This window comes from Xenopus laevis, chromosome 4S (assembly GCF_017654675.1).
Source record: "Xenopus laevis strain J_2021 chromosome 4S, Xenopus_laevis_v10.1, whole genome shotgun sequence".
Taxonomy (NCBI): domain Eukaryota; kingdom Metazoa; phylum Chordata; class Amphibia; order Anura; family Pipidae; genus Xenopus; species Xenopus laevis.
The window spans coordinates 132,447,634-132,470,966 of record NC_054378.1 but is presented as its reverse complement, the minus strand read 5'-3'; the positions used below and the strand labels follow the sequence as shown (position 1 = coordinate 132,470,966).

Genomic DNA, 23,333 nt, shown 5'->3' with positions numbered 1-23,333 from the left:
AGGGGCGTATTTATCAAGGGTCGAATTGGAAAAACTTCAAAATTCAATTTCAAAAAGACCGACCGAAATTAAGTCGAAGTTTTTTTTGGGTCGAATAGGTCCATTTTCAATCAAATAGGTCCGCATTCGGCTGAATTTGAATTGATCACATTGAAGATAGCAGATTAGTAGTCAGCACAACTTCAACTCCCTTCTTTGGCTGGGTGCACGTCCTCCAATGGCCACTTCCCACTGGCAATACTGGCGAAAGAATTAGTCCAGCACCCACTGTTTAAGATAAAACGGCCTTTATTGGACCAAGGGCATTACAGCAACGTTTCAGACCAACTGGTCTTTTATCAAGCTAACCAACATGTGATTCAGTAGTGCTATTTATACTCTCACACACCATCTAGTGGTCATTTGTGCAAACTAATTCAGATAACATGGACCAATCATTAAATAATTCTTTTTCATGTGACAACATATAGCTAGAACAATACACAACACCAGTGCACAATATCAATTTGAAGCGGAACAAATGTCTAATGTGAAATTATCTGTAAGACATAAAAAGATAATAGAATACATAAAATCAGTATAAAAACAAATCAGGGCAATATTAAAATCATCGGAAAATGGGACTCAAATCATACTCTTTATTTTGGCCCCCTGGTTCCAGGGTTTCAAGTTTTCTAATCCAATATGCCTCCTTATATAATAGCTCCTTTAGCCTGTCCCCTCCCCGACACTTAGGCTCAATGGTCTCTATAATCTGAAATTTTAACTGATTGACTCTATGAGCATGCTCAATAAAGTGCCTGGCCACTGCTTGATCTTTTTTTCCTGTCTTAATCGCAGATTTATGCTCACGTATCCGTTCACGGACCGTTCTCTTGGTTTGCCCCACGTATGCTAGTCCACATGGACATTTGATGACGTACACTGCATACGTGGAACCACAAGAATAACGGCCTCTTATTTTTATGGGGTTACCCTTTCTGGGGTGAAAAACATTTTCCCCTACTTGATCAAATTGAAGGAATAGCGCATTCGATCGAATTCGATTTTTTCCCCCCTAAAAAAATTCAATTTTTCAAAGTCCACCAATTGACTCTAGGAGGTCCCCCATAGGCTAAAACAGCAATTCGGCACGTCTTAGAAGTCGAATTTTTAATTTTCGAATTTCTTTCAAATTCGAATCGAATTTGGACTATTCCCTAGTCGAAGTACACAAAAAATAGCTCAAAATTAAATTTTTTTTCATTCGAAAATTCACCTCGACCCTTGATAAATTTGCCCCTTAATGTATGGTTTGATTTTTTTAACCTCTAATTTTTTATGATTATATTGCTATCCATTCAACTTATATATAATACACATACAATACTCTGGTAAGTTGTTTTTGCTCAAAGCAGAGAGATAAGTTATTAACTAATCAATTAACTAAAAATGGTTACTATGTTTTTTTTTTGTTATCAGCCATTGGTTTGGGTTAGTTGGGTGTCCTGATTCTCTTGTCAATAATATTTTGCAATATATCTGAATGTCTATGTTAAAGGAATTATTCAGTATAAAAATAAAAACTGGGTAAATAGATAGGCTGTGCAAAATAAAAAATGTATCTAATATAGTTAGTTAGGCAAAAATGTAATGTATAAAGGCTGGAGTGAGTGGATGTGTAACATAATAGCCAGAACACTACTTCCTGCTTTTCAGCTCTCTTGCTTTCCACTGATTGGTTACCAGGCAGTAACCAATCAGAGACTTGAGGAGGGGCACATGGGACATATCTGTTGCTTTTGAATCTGAGCTGAATGCTGAGGATCAATTACAAACTCACTGAACAGTTATGTCCCATGTGGCCCCCCTTATAGTCACGGACTAACTCAGAGTTAGAGAGCTGAAAAGCAGGAAGTAGTGTTCTGGCTATTATGTTACACATCCAATCACTCCAGCCTTTATATATTACATTTTTGCCTAACTAACTATATTAGATACATTTTTTATTTTGTCTATTTATTTACCCAGTTTTTATTTTCATACTAAACTGTTCTATTAACACTTCAACTTCAATTTCAGCATCAGATTAACCAGGGAAATCCGAAGAGTAGTCAAATAAGAAGCCAAGTCAACCAGGAATCACAATCAGGTACCAACACTCAGCGGCAGATTTATCAAGGGTAGAATTTTGAAATAATGGGAGTTTTTTTGAACTCCCATAACTTAAAAATTTGAATTAAAAAAGGCAAATCAAAATTTATCAAAAAATCTAATTTTTTTATGAGCGAATAGGTCTGTTTTTAATCGAATTTGAATCGTGCGAATCAAAGTAATATCACATTCGATTGAATTCGATTCAAAGTTTTTTGATTCAGTGGGCTCTGATTGGCTGTTGAGAAGCTAAGCTTAGGGCTCGTCACTAATTATCCAGCAGAAAATGAGCTTCCCTGGCTGTAATATAAGCTGATGCTACAGGTTTGCTGATTATTCAATTCTGATGCTAATTGCACTGGTTTCTGTGCTGCCATGTAGTAATTATGTGTATTAATTACTAATCAGCCTTATATTGTGACATTTCTATTCTATGTGTACTGTATATTGTGAGTGGGTCCCTAAACTCAAAAATATTAATATCATAGAATAAGAAGAAGAGCAGATCCTAATCTCTGGTTAAACCTTCTGTATAAAGGGATCTCAGTGAATTGGGCAGAAGTACAAGGAGTGTTTATATCCAAGTAGCTTTGGCTCATTGATAGTGACCCCAAATACGCCACTTCCCAATGTTCTCTCAGCTGTATAGAGGGGGCCACACGGACAGGTACACAAATGAGAAACCTGTAGTAGCGATATAGTAACCCCATAGCTACACACTCTGTCCTGTCTGGGGAGGGATTTATTCCAGTGTTGTGATTGGCTGCAGGTTTATATAGACAAATACAAGAGTCCTCTGTACTCAGCCCATTATCAATATATTTAACACATTGAAACAGTTTGTGCCTTAAGCTACTAAAAATGCCTTACCCTTTAAACTAAACAGAGATTGTTTGTTCATATATTGCAATATATTTAATCTGAACAAGTACGTCCCACTCACCCCTGGTCTGTCCACTTCTATAATCCGTTTATTATTCAATTCTAATGAACCTGGAGTCAATAGTCAGAGAGTCTCTTTCCCAAGAGCAAGTTACTCCCAAAACTCCTCACTCACCCCCTTCACCTGCCCCTCACCTCTGCCTCATTAACCCTATGGTGTCTCTTAAAGGATGGCTCAAAACCTAAAGAAAGTGGATATATATATATAAATATAAATATGACATCCACGATATATGCCCTCTGACTTGTACAATATATATATATATATATATATAATACACAAAAGCCATGAATATCTTGTAAATTATATCCTTATAAACGGAGAGTTCTGATGTCATCAGTTATAAACGGTGAGTAGTGATGTAATTTCTGTCACATGACTCACTAAAATTTGTGTATTATAATAAATAAAGTACCCCCAGTTGTAAAATATGAGGATATTAGAAGTTACCTCGGAGTTCCATGACCTGTATAAAAACACTCGGCCTTCGGCCTCGTACTTTTATATGGTCATGAAACTCCTCGGTAACTAATAATATCCTTATATTTTACAAGAGGGGGTACTTTATTCACTATATATATATATATATATACATGAAGTTGTGTAAAGGGGATGCTGGGAGCTGTAGTTCAGTAAGATTGTCTTCTACAGGGGATGCTGGGAGCTGGAGGTGAGGGACCACAGACTGAGGATCAGTACAATAATAAATTGAGTGGGAGGAGTTATAGTGATATAATATATAATGCTCTGCTGTTGCCTCTAATGGGGGAGAGGAGGGAACCCACAGACCAATCAGAAAGCTCTTTCCAGTTTGGCACAATGAGGCCTCTGTGTTTAGCCCCAAGGGCTCCTTTCCTGCCCCCCCAGATTAGGAAATCAGTTCCCCACCCACATTAACAAATAACACAGTGAGAATTTATAGGGGGCTCAGTTGTAGCAGCGAGTAGATTTAGGGAGATCTGAGTTACCCAGAGGCTGCTCTCACTAGTGGCAGATACTACGTGAGTAGGGTATTAGTACTGCTCTGGGGGGCACAGGGCTGGTACAATGTGGGTACAATGTGGGTAAAATGTGGGTACAATGTGGGTAAAATGTGGGTACAATGTAGGAACAGTGCTGGAAAGCCTCATTCAGTTGTATGCGAGTGGGTGACAGATACAGTGGGTGGGTGGTTGTCGCTTGGCACCCAGTCTTGGCCTATTGCACTTGTGCTCAGTCGGCCCAATATGCAGCTGTATGGGCAGGGGGTCAGTCTAGGGGTGCAGGAGCAGGGGGAGATGATTATGGGGGAGATGTGAGAAATATTAGGGTTAATGATATAGAGACACTGTACTTTGGGGGGTGCCAGCCCCTATTGCCCCCAGGAACCCCGGTCCAACACAAGATGTGTTTTGGGCACTAAAGGGTTTCACTGATTGGTGGTCACAGGCAGTGAGAGGTTAATAGCAGCCCCCGGCAGAGCCCCCACACACTGGGGTGTTTGTGCCAAATGTTTATTCACTGTCCCACAACCTTGACTCTTTCTGTAAATTTGAGGAGCCAATCAGGTGACCCAATGAGGATTTTCTGGAGTTTGTGTTGATATTATTCATTAACTATTGCCATTCCCTACTGATAGCTCAATCAGTGGGAAGATTTCTCATTCCGACATGGAACGTCTCCTGGTGATTTCCGCTCTCTTCCTCTCCCTCCCGATTCTCACTCTCTCCGACTTCCTGGTGCCGGGAATAAGGAACATTCAGGTGAGTTTCACTTATACTGGAGATTCTGTGACTCCTCCCCTCCCCCCTCCAACTCCAAATACCCCTCACCTCTTCCAACTCCAAATACCCCTCACCTCTTCCAACTCCAAATACCCCTCACCTCTTCCAACTCCCCTTTTCATTCTCAACTTTATACTGAAATTACAACATAAGATGGAATCTGATTGGCTCCCTCATGTCTGCTGGAAGGATCTACTTGTAAATAAATCAGAGATTTTATTGTATTCTCCTCTTATATATTTATATATAGTGATCAAATCCCCTTATATATTTATATATAGTGATCATATCCCCCTTATATATTTATATATAGTGATCATATCCCCCTTATAGGGGGATCATATCCTGCTTATATATTTATATATAGTGATCATATCCCCTTATATATTTATATATAGTGATCATATCCCCTTATATATAGTGATCATATCCCCTTATATATTTATATATAGTGATCATATCCCCCTTATATATTTATATATAGTGATCATATCCCCTTATATATTTATATATAGTGATCATATCCTCCTTATATATTTATATATAGTGATCATATCCTCCTTATATATTTATATATAGTGATCATATCCTCCTTATATATTTATATATAGTGATCATATCCCCTTATATATTTATATATAGTGATCATATCCCCTTATATATTTATATATAGTGATCATATCCCCTTATATATTTATATATAATGATCATATCCCCTTATATATTTATATATAGTGATCATATCCCCCTTATATATTTATATATAGTGATCATATCCCCTTATATATTTATATATAGTGATCATATCCCCCTTATAATTTATATATAGTGATCATATCCCCCTTATATATTTATATATAGTGATCATATCCCCTTATATATTTATATATAGTGATCATATCCCCTTATATATTTATATATAGTGATCATATCCCCCTTATATATTTATATATAGTGATCATATCCCCCTTATATATTTATATATAGTGATCATATCCCCTTATATATTTATATATAGTGATCATATCCCCTTATATATTTATATATAGTGATCATATCCCCTTATATATTTATATATAGTGATCATATCCCCTTATATATTTATATATAGTGATCATATCCCCTTATATATTATATATAGTGATCATATCCCCTTATATATTTATATATAGTGATCATATCCCCTTATATATTTATATATAGTGATCATATCCCCTTATATATTTATATATAGTGATCATATCCCCTTATATATTTATATATAGTGATCATATCCCCTTATATATTTATATATAGTGATCATATCCCCCTTATATATTTATATATAGTGATCATATCCCCTTAATATTTATATATAGTGATCATATCCCCCTTATATATTATATATAGTGATCATATCCCCCTTATATATTTATATATAGTGATCATATCCCCTTATATATTTATATATAGTGATCATATCCCCCTTATATATTTATATATAGTGATCATATCCTCCTTATATATTTATATATAGTGATCATATCCCCCTTATATATTTATATATAGTGATCATATCCCCCTTATATATTTATATATAGTGATCATATCCCCTTATATATTTATATATAGTGATCATATCCCCTTATATATTTATATATAGTGATCATATCCTCCTTATATATTTATATATAGTGATCATATCCCCCTTATATATTTATATATAGTGATCATATCCCCCTTATATATTTATATATAGTGATCATATCCCCTTATATATTTATATATAGTGATCATATCCCCTTATATATTTATATATAGTGATCATATCCCCTTATATATTTATATATAGTGATCATATCCCTCTTATATATTTATATATAGTGATCATATCCCCTTATATATTTATATATAGTGATCATATCCCCTTGTATATTTATATATAGTGATCATATCCCCTTATATATTTATATATAGTGATCATATCCCCTTATATATTTATCTGGAAACAGGCGAGCACACACAGGTCTTAATTGCAAAACAAAAGGTGTTTATTAAACAAAAAACTGACGTTTCGGCTAGCACTCTAGCCTTTCTCAAAGCTAGAGTGCTAGCCGAAACGTCAGTTTTTTGTTTAATAAACACCTTTTGTTTTGCAATTAAGACCTGTGTGTGCTCGCCTGTTTCCAGATATACATTACTATTTTGCTGTTAGCACCCAGGCAACAAGACTTTTTAAACGAGCTGTGCTGGCTTTTTTTGCTCTTCCCTTATATATTTATATATAGTGATCATATCCCCTTATATATTTATATATAGTGATCATATCCCCTTATATATTTATATATAGTGATCATATCCCCTTATATATTTATATATAGTGATCATATCCCCCTTAACTGTCTCTTCTCCAGTGTAACAATCCCAACTTGTCTTTCCCCATAACTGATCCCTTCCATTCCCTTTATCAGCTTAGTTGCTCTTCTCTGTACTTTATTAGGGGAGAGCAGGGGGCACAGTGGTTGTGAGACCCCAGTAAAACCCCTGTATTGAGCTCTGGCAGAACTGGAAATATTGACACTGAGGGTAAAGTCTCTTTCATGTTCTTGGCAGTCAGTGCAGAAGATTTGGGTCAGTGACTGGGGGGTTAATCTATTGTCCATGTTTTGTGCGTTTCTATTTCAAATTGGGAGATTTTCTGATAAAACAGTTGAATCATGTAAATTGCACAATATAAAAGAAATAATAAATCAAACACTAGTGTTGTTGTGTAACTGTTATAAAGTGATACACAATCAATAGACAATATATAAATATACACAAATATCAAACGTTCAGACGCACAATAGAAACTTGATATTCATGTCACTCCATAGAAGAAGCGATGAGTGAAATTTTACTCCCCCTTAGACTTTAATGCATTTGGCAAATTTTCCACTGTGTCGCGTATTTTAATAAACACACACAGATATATATATATATATACAGTATATATAATGGTGAGACAGATTCAGCAGTCAGTGTGTTTAACCTGTTACTGGTCTGGCTGGTTAAGGCCCCACTCACTGCTGCTGAGACTCTCAGTATAAATCAAGTGATTGACAATTATTATTAATTATGATTATTTCTATAGCGCCGGCATTTCCCACAGGACATTACAGAATAAAGGGAAACAAAGACAGACAGTTACAGACAGACAGACATTAGCAGGGGGAGAACATTGTGGCTGAGAGTGGAAATATCACTGAACTTTGCTCTTGTACATTAACCCTTCAATTGCTGATTCATTAATGTATTTCTCACCTATTCTAATTTTTTTTAATACAGAGAAGAAGCCCCCAGGATGTAAGTACCTACCTGCATTCCTGTTACCTGCCTCCCAGTTACCTGCCTCCCTGTTACCTGCCTCCCTGTTACCTGCCTCCCTGTTACCTGCCTCCCTGTTACCTGCCTCCCTGTTACCTGCCTTCCTGTTACCTGCCTTCCTGTTACCAGTCTCCCCTGTTACCTGTCTCCCCTGTTATCTGCCTTCCTGTTACCTTCCTTCCTTCCTTTTACCTTCCTTCCTGTTACCTTCCTTCCTTTTACCTTCCTTTCTGTTACCTGCCTTCCTGTTACCTTCCTTCCTGTTACCTTCCTTCCTGTTACCTGCCTCCCTGTTACCTTCCTTCCTGTTACCTTCCTTCCTGTTACCTGCCTCCATTACCTTCCTCCCTGTTACCTTCCTCCCTGTCACCTTCCTTCCTGTTACCTGCCTTCCTGTTACCTGCCTTCCTGTTACCTGTCTCCCCTGTTACCTTCCTGTTACCTGCCTTCCTGTTACCTTCCTTCCTGTTACCTTCCTTCCTGTTACCTGCCTTCCTGTTACCTTCCTTCCTGTTACCTTCCTTCCTGTTACCTGCCTCCCTGTTACCTTCCTTCCTGTTACCTTCCTCCCTGTTACCTTCCTTTCTGTTACCTGCCTCCCTGTTACCTTCCTTCCTGTTACCTTCCTTCCTGTTACCTGCCTTCCTGTTACCTTCCTTCCTGTTACCTTCCTTCCTGTTACCTGCCTTTCTGTTACCTTTCTTCCTGTTACCTTCCTTCCTATTACCTTTCTTCCTGTTACCTGCCTTCCTGTTACCTGTCTTCCTGTTACCTGTCTTCCTGTTACCTGCCTTCCTGTTACCTTCCTTCCTATTAAAAATGTTGTTTATGTGATGAAATGACTATTTGGCTAATGACACAGATTAGTTGGAGGCAAGTTTGAGCCCATAGCCGCACCCTTCTTCTCCCCAATGGAAATATGTCCAGAAAGAAATAAAACCCACAAGGGAAGTAACTTCTACTTGTAAAACAGAAATTGTGGGTGCAGCAGGGGGTGGGTTGATCCCCTCAATTAGACAAAAGCAGAGAGTTCAGCACCTTGATATGAAATTCCAATGTATCTTAATCTGCTAATAGTAAGTATACGGGCGAGTATATACATGATATAGAGTAGGGGGCGACATTGTGTATATCCTGTACTGTAACTATAGTGGGGGTTAGGATTGGGGGGGCTGCTATTTACATTGTGTCAGTAAATGAGTCATGGGACATATACAATGGGGGATATACACAGAGGGGATGAGTATATGGGGTGGGGGTATATACTGTGTATTTGTCACACAGTTGGATGTGGATTTCTGACCGTTCTGTGACCCGTTTGTTTGGTTCCGTTCAGCCGTCGGATGACCTAGAGATCTACAGTGTCAATATCCAGAGTCAAATCACTTCTCGCTTTGCCCACAATGTCATCACCAGCAGAGCCGTCAATCGGGCCGACAGGTCCCAGGAGGTCTCCTTTGATGTGGATCTGCCCAAAACTGCCTTTATCACCAACTTCACCATGTGAGTGTCCCCGCCCCCTATTTGTCTGTGTATAAGTGTGAGTATGAGTATAAGTGTGAGTATGTGTGAGTGTGTATAAGTGTGAGTATGAGTATAAGTGTGGATTTTTTTTGGATTTTGCATTTGGACTGTTTGGATTTGCCCTATAACCTGTCACATGACTATTTCTCAGGGTCATCGATGGAGTCACTTACCCCGGGGTGATTAAGGAGAAGGAAGCGGCAAAGAAACAATATGAGAAAGCCGTGTCCCGGGGGCAGTCAGCTGGGCTTGTCAGGTACCGACCCACTCACTATATCCCTCTCTCACTCACTATATCCCTCTCCCACTCACTATATCCCTCTCCCACTCACCATATCCATCTCCCATTCACTATAACCCTCTCCCACTCACTTTATCCTTCTCCCACTCACTATATTACTCTCCCACTCGTTATAACCCTCTCCCACTCATTATATCCCTCTCTCACTCACTATATCCTACTCACTATATCCCTCTCCCACTCACTGTAACCCTCTCCCACTCACTTTTTGCTTCTCCCACTCACTATATCCCTCTCTTACTCACAATATCCCTCTCCCACTCACTAAATCCCTCTTCCACTCATTATATCCTTCTCCCACTCACTATATCCCTCTCTTGCTCACTATATCCCTCTCTTACTCACTATATCCCTCTTCCACCCACTATAACTGTCTCACACTCACTATATCCCTCTCTCACTCACGATATCCCTCTCTTACCCACTATATCCCTCACCCACTCACTATATCCCTCTCCCACTCTGGTTCCATATTTCTCCTCTTGCCCCTCAAGCACAACACCCCCACACCCCCTGAGGGACAAGTAACCTGCCCCCCAATATGAGTTGAATTTGCCCCCTGGTTACACGCAGGGCCTCGGGGAGGAAGACGGAGAAGTTCACGGTGTCAGTGAATGTGGCGTCACAGAGTAAAGTCACCTTTGAGTTGATCTACGAGGAGATGCTGAAGCGCAATCTGGGCAAATACGAGATGTTCATCAAAGTGCGGCCAAAGAAACTCGTCCAAAGCTTCCAGGTAAGTTCCCTCCTGGGAACATTAGGGGGCGTCTCACTCACCCCAATAATATGTATTTGTGTAAGTCGGGGGATTAGTCAGACACAAGTGAAGGGGCTGAGGAACCCATGGGGGGCACATTTCTCTCTCTCCTCATTGGTTGGTTCCTATCAGAATGGGTCATTACTGGGAACAGACAAAGACAAGAGGTCCTTGCACTCACCTATGATGATAAACTGCACTTTACATCTCAGTTCACTACCCTGGGACAACCTGGAGGGGCTCCTCTCCAATCTTCTACAGGCACCGGAGGGTCGGCCGTAAGATGCAGTAGACAAGTCCATATTTTTGGCGGGGGGGGGGTGTGGGAGTGTATTGGACCTCGTGTACTTGAAATTACAGGACCTATTTTAAATCCCAGTCCAACCCTGGATGCCACTAAAGTAGGTGTGAGAAGGCACCATCCCACTTTGAATCTGGTTGGACCCACATCAAGGAACCGAAAACACTACTTTTATTTGGAACTTGTTAAAATGGCCCAACCAAAAATAAATTCATATTAAATAAAAAAGGTGGTAAGTACTATTGTAGCCAATGATAAGGAGACCAGCACAGTTTTATTTTGCTCCAGAATTTATCATAGTGCCATTCAGTGGGTTGACATTTAGTGCCACAGTGGGGGGTGGGGCCAGAGGGGCACTGGTTCATCCTGAGACCCCAACTGTAGCCAAGAAAGGGTTTGAACATTTGAAACCTTATTCCCTTAATTCAGTTTCTTTACAGAATTTACTAGTCAATTCAGATACACCCTATTGTCACACGAGGGCCACACCTCAGTAAAGATTGATTGGAAACATGTAAAATAGGCATGAGTTCCACCAACAAACCACCAGTCAGAGGACAGAATGCACCAATCACTTTTGAGGGCTCTGGCAATTGCACTATTCTGCTATTCAGACGCTGAAAGGTGGTATGATGACAGTTGGATCAATGTCATGGGCAAATGAGGGGCCCCATCTTGAGGGGCCATATTCAGATAGGAAACCCCTCACTATTGCTCTAGAATGTAGCCATGGGTCGTGGGGGAAGTTGGGTGCTCATTATTATGATCATGTTCCATTCCCTCTGCTTCTTTTCCAGATTGAAGTGGATATTAATGAGCCCCAAGGAATCAGCTTTCTGGAGGCCCAGGGAACCTTCATGACCAATGACCTGTTGCCCCTCCTTCACAAGTCTTTCTCTGGAGAAAAGGTAAATCCCCTATTTGCTACAACTTATAGGGGATCTAAAGGGACTTAGACACACCAGGTAAGGGTGTGGTTAGTGGCAGTAGAACCTTCATTTGGATGTAAGACCTCCATTTACCACCACCCAAATGTAACTTCACGGAGGGATGCTCACTTGTGGGACTCTTTCTCTCTAGGGTCACGTCTCCTTCAAACCCACCTTTGACCAACAGCGTTCCTGTTCCAACTGCAGCACAACCCAGCTGGATGGGGATTTCACTGTCACCTATGATGTCAACAGAGAGACCCCCGGAAATATCCAGGTGTGAAATTTCTTCTCTTCTTTGGTTGGGGGAGTTGCTTGTGGCCTGTAATAGGCTCATTGGTACCCCAAGATTGAATGCCCAACCAGGGCACAAAACATTGTTCTTCTGCTTTGCCTTTTGCATTTTAGTCAAGTTCCTTGTAAGTGGATGTAAGGAGCATGTCCCCAAGTCCTCATCTTAGCAAGAGTACAAGCTCCTTCCCAAGGCTGTATGAATGGGCAGAAGGAGCTGTTTACTGGACATTTCAACATGGCAGCTCAGCAGTCTGGATCTGTAATGTCTATTTGGGATTCCCAGCAAAGTGAGACCTTATTCCATTGGAGGTTATTGGCATTGGAATGGAGTGTTGGCTTGTAGCAGCTGTAGGGCACTGTGGATGGTCAGGGCATGGGTCCATGGGTAGTGCCCGGCTCACTGACACAATCTCACCAGATTCCCGGGTTGTGAGCACAGAGATAAACCCCAAAATTATTGTTTTGCAGGTCAGTAATAGCACATGGATAATGCTTGTTCTGCTCCTTATTTTCTAGGTTGTCAATGGATATTTTGTGCATTTCTTTGCCCCCTCCAAACTGAAAAAGGTCCCCAAAAACATTGTTTTTATAATAGACAGAAGTATTTCCATGATTGGCCTCAAAATGCAGCAGGTGAGATACAATCCAAGAATTTCTTATTGAGCCCCCAATTGGGATCTGGTCTTGGGGTGACACAATCTGTGGTTCCCCCCCAGACTAAAGAGGCTCTGCTGAAAATCCTGGAGGATGTCAAGGAGCACGACCACTTCAACTTTGTCATATTCGACTGGGGGGTGGAAATCTGGGAAGAGTCACTTGTGAAAGCCACTCCGGAAAATCTGAGCAGAGCAAAGGAATACGTCAGGAATCTGTATCCTAAAGGCTGTGAGTATCTGCTACTAGTTCCAAAGCCACTGATATGACCCCAGGGAAACTGTCAGTCCTGCTTCTGTCTTTAATCTTGTATTGGGGGATTTGGGCTAATTCATGTCCCTGGGTCCTTGCATGAACCAAATTCAAACCCTTCAAATCATGGGACTTTTGGCCTTGTGCAATGTGTGCAGTTCTGTTTTACAAATCCAATCCCACATTTGCATATGCAAATTAGTGTTCATTTTCAATACAGGATTGGCTAAATCTCAAATGAGAGGATTGGGGGCATCCCTGTGCCGCTCCTTGCCCACCCTTGAGCCGTGTAGTGTGTAGTGAAGGTGACAAATCCACACCAGGTGGACACTTTAGGGGGTGCCTCCCTGCAGGATCAGGGACACATCCAGACTGGCACCATAAAGATGACCAATAACAAAAAGTTGCCCAGTCTGGCAATTAGTAATTGGCCCACAGTGAATCTTGCCCAGTCTGTATAGTCTGTATAGTCCATATAGTCCGTATAGTCCGTATAGTCCATATAGTCTGTATAGTCCATATAGTCTGTATAGTCCGTATAGTCTGTATAGTCTGTATAGTCCATATAGTCTGTATAGTCCGTATAGTCCATATAGTTTGTATAGTCCATATAGTGTGTGTATAGTCTGTATAGTCCATATAGTCTGTATAGTCCATATAGTCCGTATAGTCTGTATAGTCCATATAGTCTGTATAGTCCATATAGTCCGTATAGTCCGTATAGTCCATATAGTTTGTATAGTCCATATAGTGTGTGTATAGTCTGTATAGTCCATATAGTCTGTATAGTCCATATAGTCCGTATAGTCTGTATAGTCCATATAGTGTGTGTATAGTCTGTATAGTCCATATAGTCTGTATAGTCCATATAACCCATGCATCCCACACCACACACCTTCAGTATCAGATACAACTTGAAACTGGAGAACTCAAATTCCAATATAAAAATATTTTCTGAACCCCAAATAATGAGCAGGATCAGAAGGAAATGAGGGGAAACACGCAGATGAGACCCACCAACAGCTGATGATTTTATTGACGTCATTATTTGTACTAAATCGGAGCCCAAACCAACCTTTCTCTTCTAGGGACAAACATTAATGACGCTCTATTGAGTGCCATATCCTTACTGGACAAAGTGCACAGTGCCGGGAGTGTGCCCAAGCGAAGTGCCTCCCTGATTATCTTCATGACGGATGGGCAGCCCAGTACAGGTGGGTACAATTCACTTCCATGTTCCATCAGTGGGGTCTATTGACTGTGCCCCCAGTGTCTCCCAGTAGCCCGCACATAAGGGGGCTCTGGCCAGTTAATGGCTGTATGATAAGATTGAGGATGAGGATGAGGTTCTTCTCATCATCACTGGTAATTGTTGTGAGAGTTTAAGACTTGGGACAAACAAAGCTCCTAGAGTGATTTATAAAAGAGTATGTTATCACTTTACTAGGGCCACTGCGCCTACGATTCACTGCGCATTCCCTTCCAGCCTGCTTGGTTGGGCTAAAATTAAGTAATGTACCCAGACCTCATGGTTCCCAAGAAGACCTTTATACTACAACACATTGCCATCTAATTGGGTTACATAAGCACAGCTAAGGGGCACATTTACTTACGGTCAAATATCGAGGGTTAATAAATATTCGTCCGTTGAAGTAAAATCTTTCGACTTCGAATTCGAATATCGAAGTTGAAGGATTTACCGCATTTAGTATGATCGAACGATTGAAGGAAAAATCGTTTGATCGAAGGATTTTAATCCATCGATCGAACGATTTTCCTTCGATCACAAATTGGCTAGAAAGCCTAAGGAGACCTTCCCCATAGACTAACATTGAGCTTCGGTAGGTTTTAGGTGGCAAAGTAGGTGGTCTGAGTTTTTTTTAAAGAGAGAGTACTTCGATTATCGAATGGTCGAACAGTTGAATGATTTTTAGTTCGAATTGAAGTCGTAGTCGAAGGTCGAAGTAGCCAATTCGATGGTCAAAGTAGCCAAAAAATACTTTGAAATTCGAAGTATTTTTTATTCTAATCCTTCACTCGAGCTAAGTAAATGTGCCCCTATGAAGGTCCATTAGGACCCATAATATGTGAGGGTGTCTACATTTTCACATCCCTACACTAATATTCTATATTCTTACTGGGGTCCCTTCACTTTAGGTCAGCGGTGAATCAGTGAAACCCTCCTGCCCTCAACTCCCACTCCTACAGTGTCTATGAGAGGGTTAATCTTATTGCTGCCTAAGCACCCCCTGTTCCCCTAAACTTCTCTAAACGGGTTGTTCCAGGGTAGGGTTGCCACCTTTTCTGGGAAAAAATACCAGCCTTCCTATATATTTCTCTTTATTCCCTATTAATAACATTGGGATCACTGACCTTCCTATATATTTATCTTTATTCCCTATTAATAACATTGGGATCACTGACCTTCCTATATATTTATCTTTATTCCTATTAATAACATTGGGATCACTGACCTTCCTATATATTTCTCTTTATTCCCTATTAATAACATTGGGATCACTGACCTTCCTATATATTTATCTTTATTCCCTATTAATAACATTGGGATCACTGACCTTCCTATATATTTATCTTTATTCCCTATTAATAACATTGGGATCACTGACCTTCCTATATATTTATCTTTATTCCCTATTAATAACATTGGATCACTGGCCTTCCTATATATTTATCTTTATTCCCTATTAATAACATTGGGATCACTGGCCTTCCTATATATTTATCTTTATTCCCTATTAATAACATTGGGATCACTGACCTTCCTATATATTTATCTTTATTCCCTATTAATAACATTGGGATCACTGACCTTCCTATATATTTATCTTTATTCCCTATTAATAACATTGGGATCACTGGCCTTCCTATATATTTATCTTTATTCCCTATTAATAACATTGGGATCACTGACCTTCCTATATATTTATCTTTATTCCCCTATTAATAACATTGGGATCACTGACCTTCCTATATATTTATCTTATTCCCTATTAATAACATTGGGATCACTGGCCTTCCTATATATTTATCTTTATTCCCTATTAATAACATTGGGATCACTGACCTTCCTATATATTTATCTTTATTCCCTATTAATAACATTGGGATCATTGACCTTCCTATATATTTATCTTTATTCCCTATTAATAACATTGGGATCACTGACCTTCCTATATATTTATCTTTATTCCCTATTAATAACATTGGGATCACTGACCTTCCTATATATTTATCTTTATTCCCTATTAATAACATTGGGATCACTGACCTTCCTATATATTTATCTTTATTCCCTATTAATAACATTGGGATCATTGACCTTCCTATATATTTATCTTTATTCCCTATTAATAACATTGGGATCACCGACCTTCCTATATATTTATCTTTATTCCCTATTAATAACATTGGGATCACTGACCTTCCTATATATTTTATCTTTATAATTTATCTTTATTCCCTAGTTAATAACATTGGGATCACTGACCTTCCTATATATTTATCTTTATTCCCTATTAATAACATTGGGATCACTGACCTTCCTATATATTTATCTTTATTCCCTATTAATAACATTGGGATCACTGACCTTCCTATATATTTATCTTTATTCCCCTATTAATAACATTGGGATCACTGACCTTCCTATATATTTATCTTTATTCCCTATTAATAACATTGGGATCACTGACCTTCCTATATATTTATCTTTATTCCCTATTAATAACATTGGGATCATTGACCTTCCTATATATTTATCTTTATTCCCTATTAATAACATTGGGATCACTGACCTTCCTATATATTTATCTTTATTCCCTATTAATAACATTGGGATCACTGACCTTCCTATATATTTATCTTTATTCCCTATTAATAACATTGGGATCACTGACCTTCCTATATATTTATCTTTATTCCCTATTAATAACATTGGGATCACTGACCTTCCTATATATTTATCTTTATTCCCTATTAATAACATTGGGATCACTGACCTTCCTATATATTTATCTTTATTCCCTATTAATAACACAGGGATCACTGACCTTCCTATATATTTATCTTTATTCCCTATTAATAACATTGGGATCACTGACTTCCTATATATTTCATCGTTTTATTCCCCTAAATACATTGGGGATACTGATCCTACCTAATTATTTATCTTATTCGCTATCATAACATTGGGGATCACTGACCTACCCTTTTCCCCTATTAATACACAAGGGATCATGACCTCGCCTATAATATTTTATATTTATTCCCTATGTACTAACCATTGGGATCACTGACCTTCCTATATATTGAATCTTTATCCCTACGTTGATAACACAGGGGATCACTGACCTTCCTATATATTTTATCTTTTATTCCCTATTAATAACATTGGATCAACTGACCTTCCTATATATTTATCTTTATTCCTATACATAGTTTGCACTGAAGCGATATAACTTTACGCCTATTTATGGGAATACGTGCTAGATCGTATTTGTCCTTATTGGGATCTTACATTTGTATAGCTTATACTGCCTATTAATAACATTTGGGATCACGGGATCACTGACCTTTCCCTATATATTTATTATTTTTATTACTATTAATAACATTGGGATCACTGACTTCCTATATATTTTATCTTTATTGCTATTTAATTTATCAGCTAACCTAACTATCCCTCATTTTAATAGAATACATTGGGATCATGACCTTCCTATATATATTTCTCTTATTCCTTATTAAGTAAATTGGGATCATGACCTTCCTAATAATATTTCATCTTTATTACTAATGAGTAACATTGGATCACTGACCTTCTTATATATTTATCTTTATTCGCTATTAATAACATTGGATCCGATTGACCCTTCCTATATATTTTCCTCTTTTTTTCCCGTATTAATAAATGGGATCGACCTGACCTTCCCTATATATTTATCTTATTCCTATTATAACATTGGGATCATGACCCTTCCTAATATATTTAGCTTTATGCCCTATAATATCATTGGGTTGATCACTGACTGTTCCTAATATATCGTTTAAATCTTGTATTCCACTATTAATCAACTAATTGGGATCACATGAACCTTTCCCATCATATATATGTTATCTTTATTCCTATTATAACATTGGGATTTGACCTATTGCCTATGATATTTGATCTTATTCCCTATTATAACATTGCGGATCAAACTGGCGTTCCTAATATATGGTATCCTTATTATTAAACCACTATCTTATATCTTATTATCGCTTTTATTATTTTATTTATCCCTTTGAATCGAACATATTATGATGGTATATTATTTATCTGATTAATACATGGGATCACGACCTTCCATATATTTATCTTTATTCCCTATTAATTAAGATTGGGATCATGACTTCCTATACTATTATCTTCTATCCCGTATTATTAACATTGGGTCACTGGACCTTCCTATATATTTAATCTTTATTCCCTATTAATAACATTGGATCACTGACCTTCCTATATATTTATCTTTATTCCCTATTAATAACATTGGGATCACTGACCTTCCTATATATTTATCTTTATTCCCTATTAATAACATGGATCACTGACCTTCCTATATATTTATCTTTATTCCCTATTAATAACATTGGGATCACTGACGCTTCCTATATATTTATCTTTATTCCCTATTAATAACATTGGGATCACTGACCTTCCTATATATTTATCTTTATTCCCTATTAATAACATTGGGATCACTGACCTTCCTATATATTTATCTTTATCCCTATTAATAACACAGGGATCACTGACCTTTCCTATATATTATCTTTATTCCCTATTAATAACATTGGGATCACTGACCTTCCTATATATTTATCTTTATTCCCTATTATAACATTGGATCACTGACCTTCCTATATATTTATCTTTATTCCCTATTAATAACATTGGGATCACTGACCTTCCTATATATTTATCTTTATTCCCTATTAATAACATTGGGCATCACTGACCTTCCTATATATTTATCTTTATTCCCTATTAATAACATTGGGATCACTGACCTTCCTATATATTTATCTTTATTCCCTATTAATAACATTGGGATCACTGACCTTCCTATATATTTATCTTTATTCCCTATTAATAACATTGGGATCATATCACTTCCTATATATTTATCTTTATTCCCTATTAATAACATTGGGATCACTGACCTTCCTATATATTTATCTTTATTCCCTATTAATAACATTGGGATCACTGACCTTCCTATATATTTATCTTTATTCTCTATTAATAACATTGGGATCACTGACCTTCCTATATATTTATCTTTATTCCCTATTAATAACATTGGGATCACTGACCTTCCTATATATTAATATAACAGACACAGCAGATCCAGACCAGTTTCCCACCATAAGGGACATGTGGGGGTTACGACGTTGAGGTGCAGGTCCCAGACCCCCAGTCTGAAGGTGGGTTTTGTCTGTAGGACAGAACTCAGAGGCCAATGAGGGTGAGACCTGGGTTTACAGTATATATTACAATATATTTAACTGGAATAGAAAATGGTCTCATCCTCCTGGGCCAACAGGGAATTTATATCCCACCCTGGTAACTATGGAAACAGCAGCAGGACCTAAAGGGGAAATAGTCAAGTAGGGGATGTAACAAACCATAGAGAACTTTAACCCTGTGGCTCCCGACATTCATTTACTGAGCTATTCATTTATAACTCCATTGTGATGTTAGGGGCATAACTCAGTTAACCCCTTGGATAAGGACATAGGAAATAGTGTTTGGTAGGTGGTTAATTGTCATATTTAATGTTCATGCAAACTTATGTCCCTCCTTAAACAACATAATATTGAGGAATTGGAATTAATTAAGGTACAACAAAAACAACTTTGGGACCAAATTAAAGAATATGAACCAAGTGAAGAATTCAAAAAGATGGACAGTGATTTAAAAGGGTTTATGGATAACCTCAATATAGAGGTTATGCAGGTGAAAAAACGCAAATTTGATAGAGACACTTTGGACTATGAAAACAAACATGTTTACTTATGGAATAATCAGAAGAAACGCAATTACAACACGTATAATAGAAATGGGGGTAAAAAGGGTTTTCAGGGGACACAATATAGGAAGAGCACACAGGGTAATTCGGACCGCGACACTCACTCGGAAAGTGAGATGAGCGGTTCTGATACATCTTTCACGACACGGAAACAATTTGATCGGAAGAAGCGTAAGTTTAACACTGTTTTTCATAAGGAACAAGTTATTGCACAGACAACACAGGAGAGGAGCGTCGGAGCTCCACTCCTGCCCAATCTTCCCCAAAACACATCGTCATTCCCAGGCACGAGTTTTTTACAATCACTGAACCTGTGATGGACACAGGCAATTCAGTTTCACCACCATCACATGAAGATTTACAGATAATAAATCTTTCTCACTTTACCCTCACTCCTAGTTGCACTGCGGTATTACAAAAAGGGCTCACTTTTGTACCCTCTAAATCAATAGATCACTTCACACTAGTAAAAGATGTTCACTTATTTGCACGTAAATTGCTTTTGAAGTTACAATGGACCAAGGGTAATCGGCAAACAGATTTGGATTTAAGTCAATTCAATTTAAATGATTTTAAGACCCTTAAAATCCTATTTGAACTATGGGATGATCCCAGAGTAGAGGAGGAACAGAAAATTTTGCAAGATATTCAGGACCTATGGTTGGAAAATTCAGGTGATAATACCAAATTACCATCTTGTAAAAAAAGGTCTTCTCGATACCCCAGTACAACTGAAAATGGGGCCGTGGACACCTTTGTACAAAGGGTCACGGAAGATATTTTGCATCTGACGACCAATACTAAGCATCCAAATCTCACTATAGAGGAGATCAATGCACTAAAAACATTGAGGGAGAATCCGGATATAGTTGTTAAACCATCAGATAAGGGTTCGAATATTGTAATCATGGATTCTCCCAAATATGTTATAATGTGCAATAAAATTCTAAACAACAAACATTGGTACCAACCAATTTTGCTACCTCAGGCCCAAAGACACAAGGATAAGTTGTTTGATCTGATAGATCACGCCTATCAGGAGGGAATTATTGACCAAAACACTTTGGAATTTTTGAAAGTTAAACATCCTAGAACCCCAACTTTTTATGCTCTCCCGAAGGTTCATAAGTCCATCAATGAACCTCCGGGAAGACCTATTGTGTCGGGCTGTGGATCACTTACTGAGCCAATAAGTGGATATATAGACATGGTGCTACAACCTTTAGTAACACAACTCGATTCTTTTGTATTGGATACTTCCCATTTACTGAGGGAGATTAATGGACTGACCTTAAGCTCTGACTGCTTTCTTGTGGGTCTGGATGTGGAGGCCTTATACATGAGTATACCACATGCTCTAGGTATTGAGGCCATAAAAAACATTTTTGAGCGCATACACAACCCAATCTCCGAGGAACATAAATTTATATTGCAAGCATTGAGTTTTGTACTACATCACAATGTGTTTATATTTAATGGCATCTATTATCTACAACGCCAGGGCGTAGCTATGGGCGCTAAATGCGCACCCAGCTACGCCAACTTATTCCTAGGAGAGTGGGAGCGCCACGTGTTCTCGGCTGAAGAGTACGACGAATATCTGTGCCACATTTTACGGTGGCACAGATATATCGATGATATTATGATCATCTGGCAGGGCCCCGAACAGAAATTAAAGGATTTTGTGTCTAAACTCAATAAAAATAATTTTAATTTAACATTCACCTTAAATTACCACGACTCCAAATTGGAATTTTTGGATATAGAGATTAAAAAGGACAGCTGTGGACAGGTGTCCACTAACCTGTTTCGTAAGAAGACGGCTGGCAACAGCCTCTTACATGCAGAATCGATGCATCCATTGAAATGCATCGAAGGCATACCAAAGGGACAGTATCTTAGATTACGGAGAATCTGTTCTACAGAGGAAGACTTTAAACGGGAAGCTTACCAACTGTACTCAAGATTTAAGGCACGGGGATACAAAACTCGCTGCCTACGTAGAGCCTACCACAATGCCCTATCTCAGAATAGGGAAGACTTATTATATAAGCCCAAACAAAGCGGCACTCCAGGTAATGAAAAGACTAGACTCATTTTGACTTACAGTAATAAAGACCAAGAAGTCCGCTCATTGATTCGGAAACATTGGCACATTTTGTCCAATGATCCCAATATAGGTCAAATGGTAACCACTCACCCTCTTTTTTGTTATAGGAGAAACAATAGCATTGGCGATTTACTAACTCATAGTCATTTCCAGAAACATTCGAAAACAGGGTGTTGCAAAACAGTAGGTAGCTATAAGTGTGGGGCCTGTGAACAGTGTCAATATATGAGGACATCTAGGGATTTTAGCAATGGAAGAGTCAAATACAACATGTATCATTATATATGTTGTACTACGACTTACGTGATCTACATGTTTACTTGCCACTGTGGGAGCAAATACATAGGAAAAACAAAGAGGCCGCTGAAAAGACGCATATATGAACATATGCGAGATATTAATAATTGCAATTTATTGTCATCTATTGCCAAACACATTTATTGCATTCACAATGGCAAACATATGGGGTCTTATTTTCAGGGCATTGACCGTCTGCATAGCGATGTAAGGGGCGGTGACCTAGATAACAGGTTGCTCCAACTAGAGACCAGTTGGATATTTAAGCTTAATACTTATAAGTCAGAGTTCGGACTCAATGGCCAATTGAATTTTCAGGCCTTTATAAATAAATGAAGGAATGGTCATAACAATAGTCCCTTGATTGGCCCCGCTTTTTTAGACTATTTCAAAAAAATAAAATTTTGTGTTGGTGAGAGTTGTAGTTCTACCTTTTGATTTTCTTTTCATTTTTTTCTCTTTTTCTTTCTTATTTCTTATTCTGATATAAGTTTATAATTATATATCGATTAAATGGGATGATAGTTAAAAATAAGCAATAGTGATTAATCTTACAAATTTTTGAAATATAATATTGTGTAACCATGCCACAAGTTGATATTGATGTTTCCATCACAGCAAAAGTGAAGCCGCGAG

General features: G+C 38.2%; 1 protein-coding gene across 3 annotated transcripts in view; it reads left to right on the top strand.

The window, feature by feature from the left end:
• Nucleotides 1-23,333, top strand: part of LOC108704391 (inter-alpha-trypsin inhibitor heavy chain H3) — a 46,594-nt gene that overhangs the window by 631 nt on the left and 22,630 nt on the right. For 2 of the 3 annotated variants that reach the window (XM_041561889.1, XM_041561891.1), the window contains exons 2-12: nucleotides 2,062-2,131; nucleotides 4,695-4,818; nucleotides 8,146-8,163; nucleotides 9,521-9,687; nucleotides 9,860-9,964; nucleotides 10,583-10,745; nucleotides 11,865-11,975; nucleotides 12,148-12,273; nucleotides 12,807-12,923; nucleotides 13,007-13,175; nucleotides 14,285-14,410. In XM_041561889.1, coding sequence (XP_041417823.1) covers nucleotides 4,726-4,818; nucleotides 8,146-8,163; nucleotides 9,521-9,687; nucleotides 9,860-9,964; nucleotides 10,583-10,745; nucleotides 11,865-11,975; nucleotides 12,148-12,273; nucleotides 12,807-12,923; nucleotides 13,007-13,175; nucleotides 14,285-14,410 — 1,195 coding nt within the window. In that variant the 5' untranslated portion in view covers nucleotides 2,062-2,131; nucleotides 4,695-4,725. The remainder of the gene's footprint in view (nucleotides 1-2,061; nucleotides 2,132-4,694; nucleotides 4,819-8,145; nucleotides 8,164-9,520; nucleotides 9,688-9,859; nucleotides 9,965-10,582; nucleotides 10,746-11,864; nucleotides 11,976-12,147; nucleotides 12,274-12,806; nucleotides 12,924-13,006; nucleotides 13,176-14,284; nucleotides 14,411-23,333) is intronic. The other variant, XM_041561890.1, reaches the window with a different exon arrangement.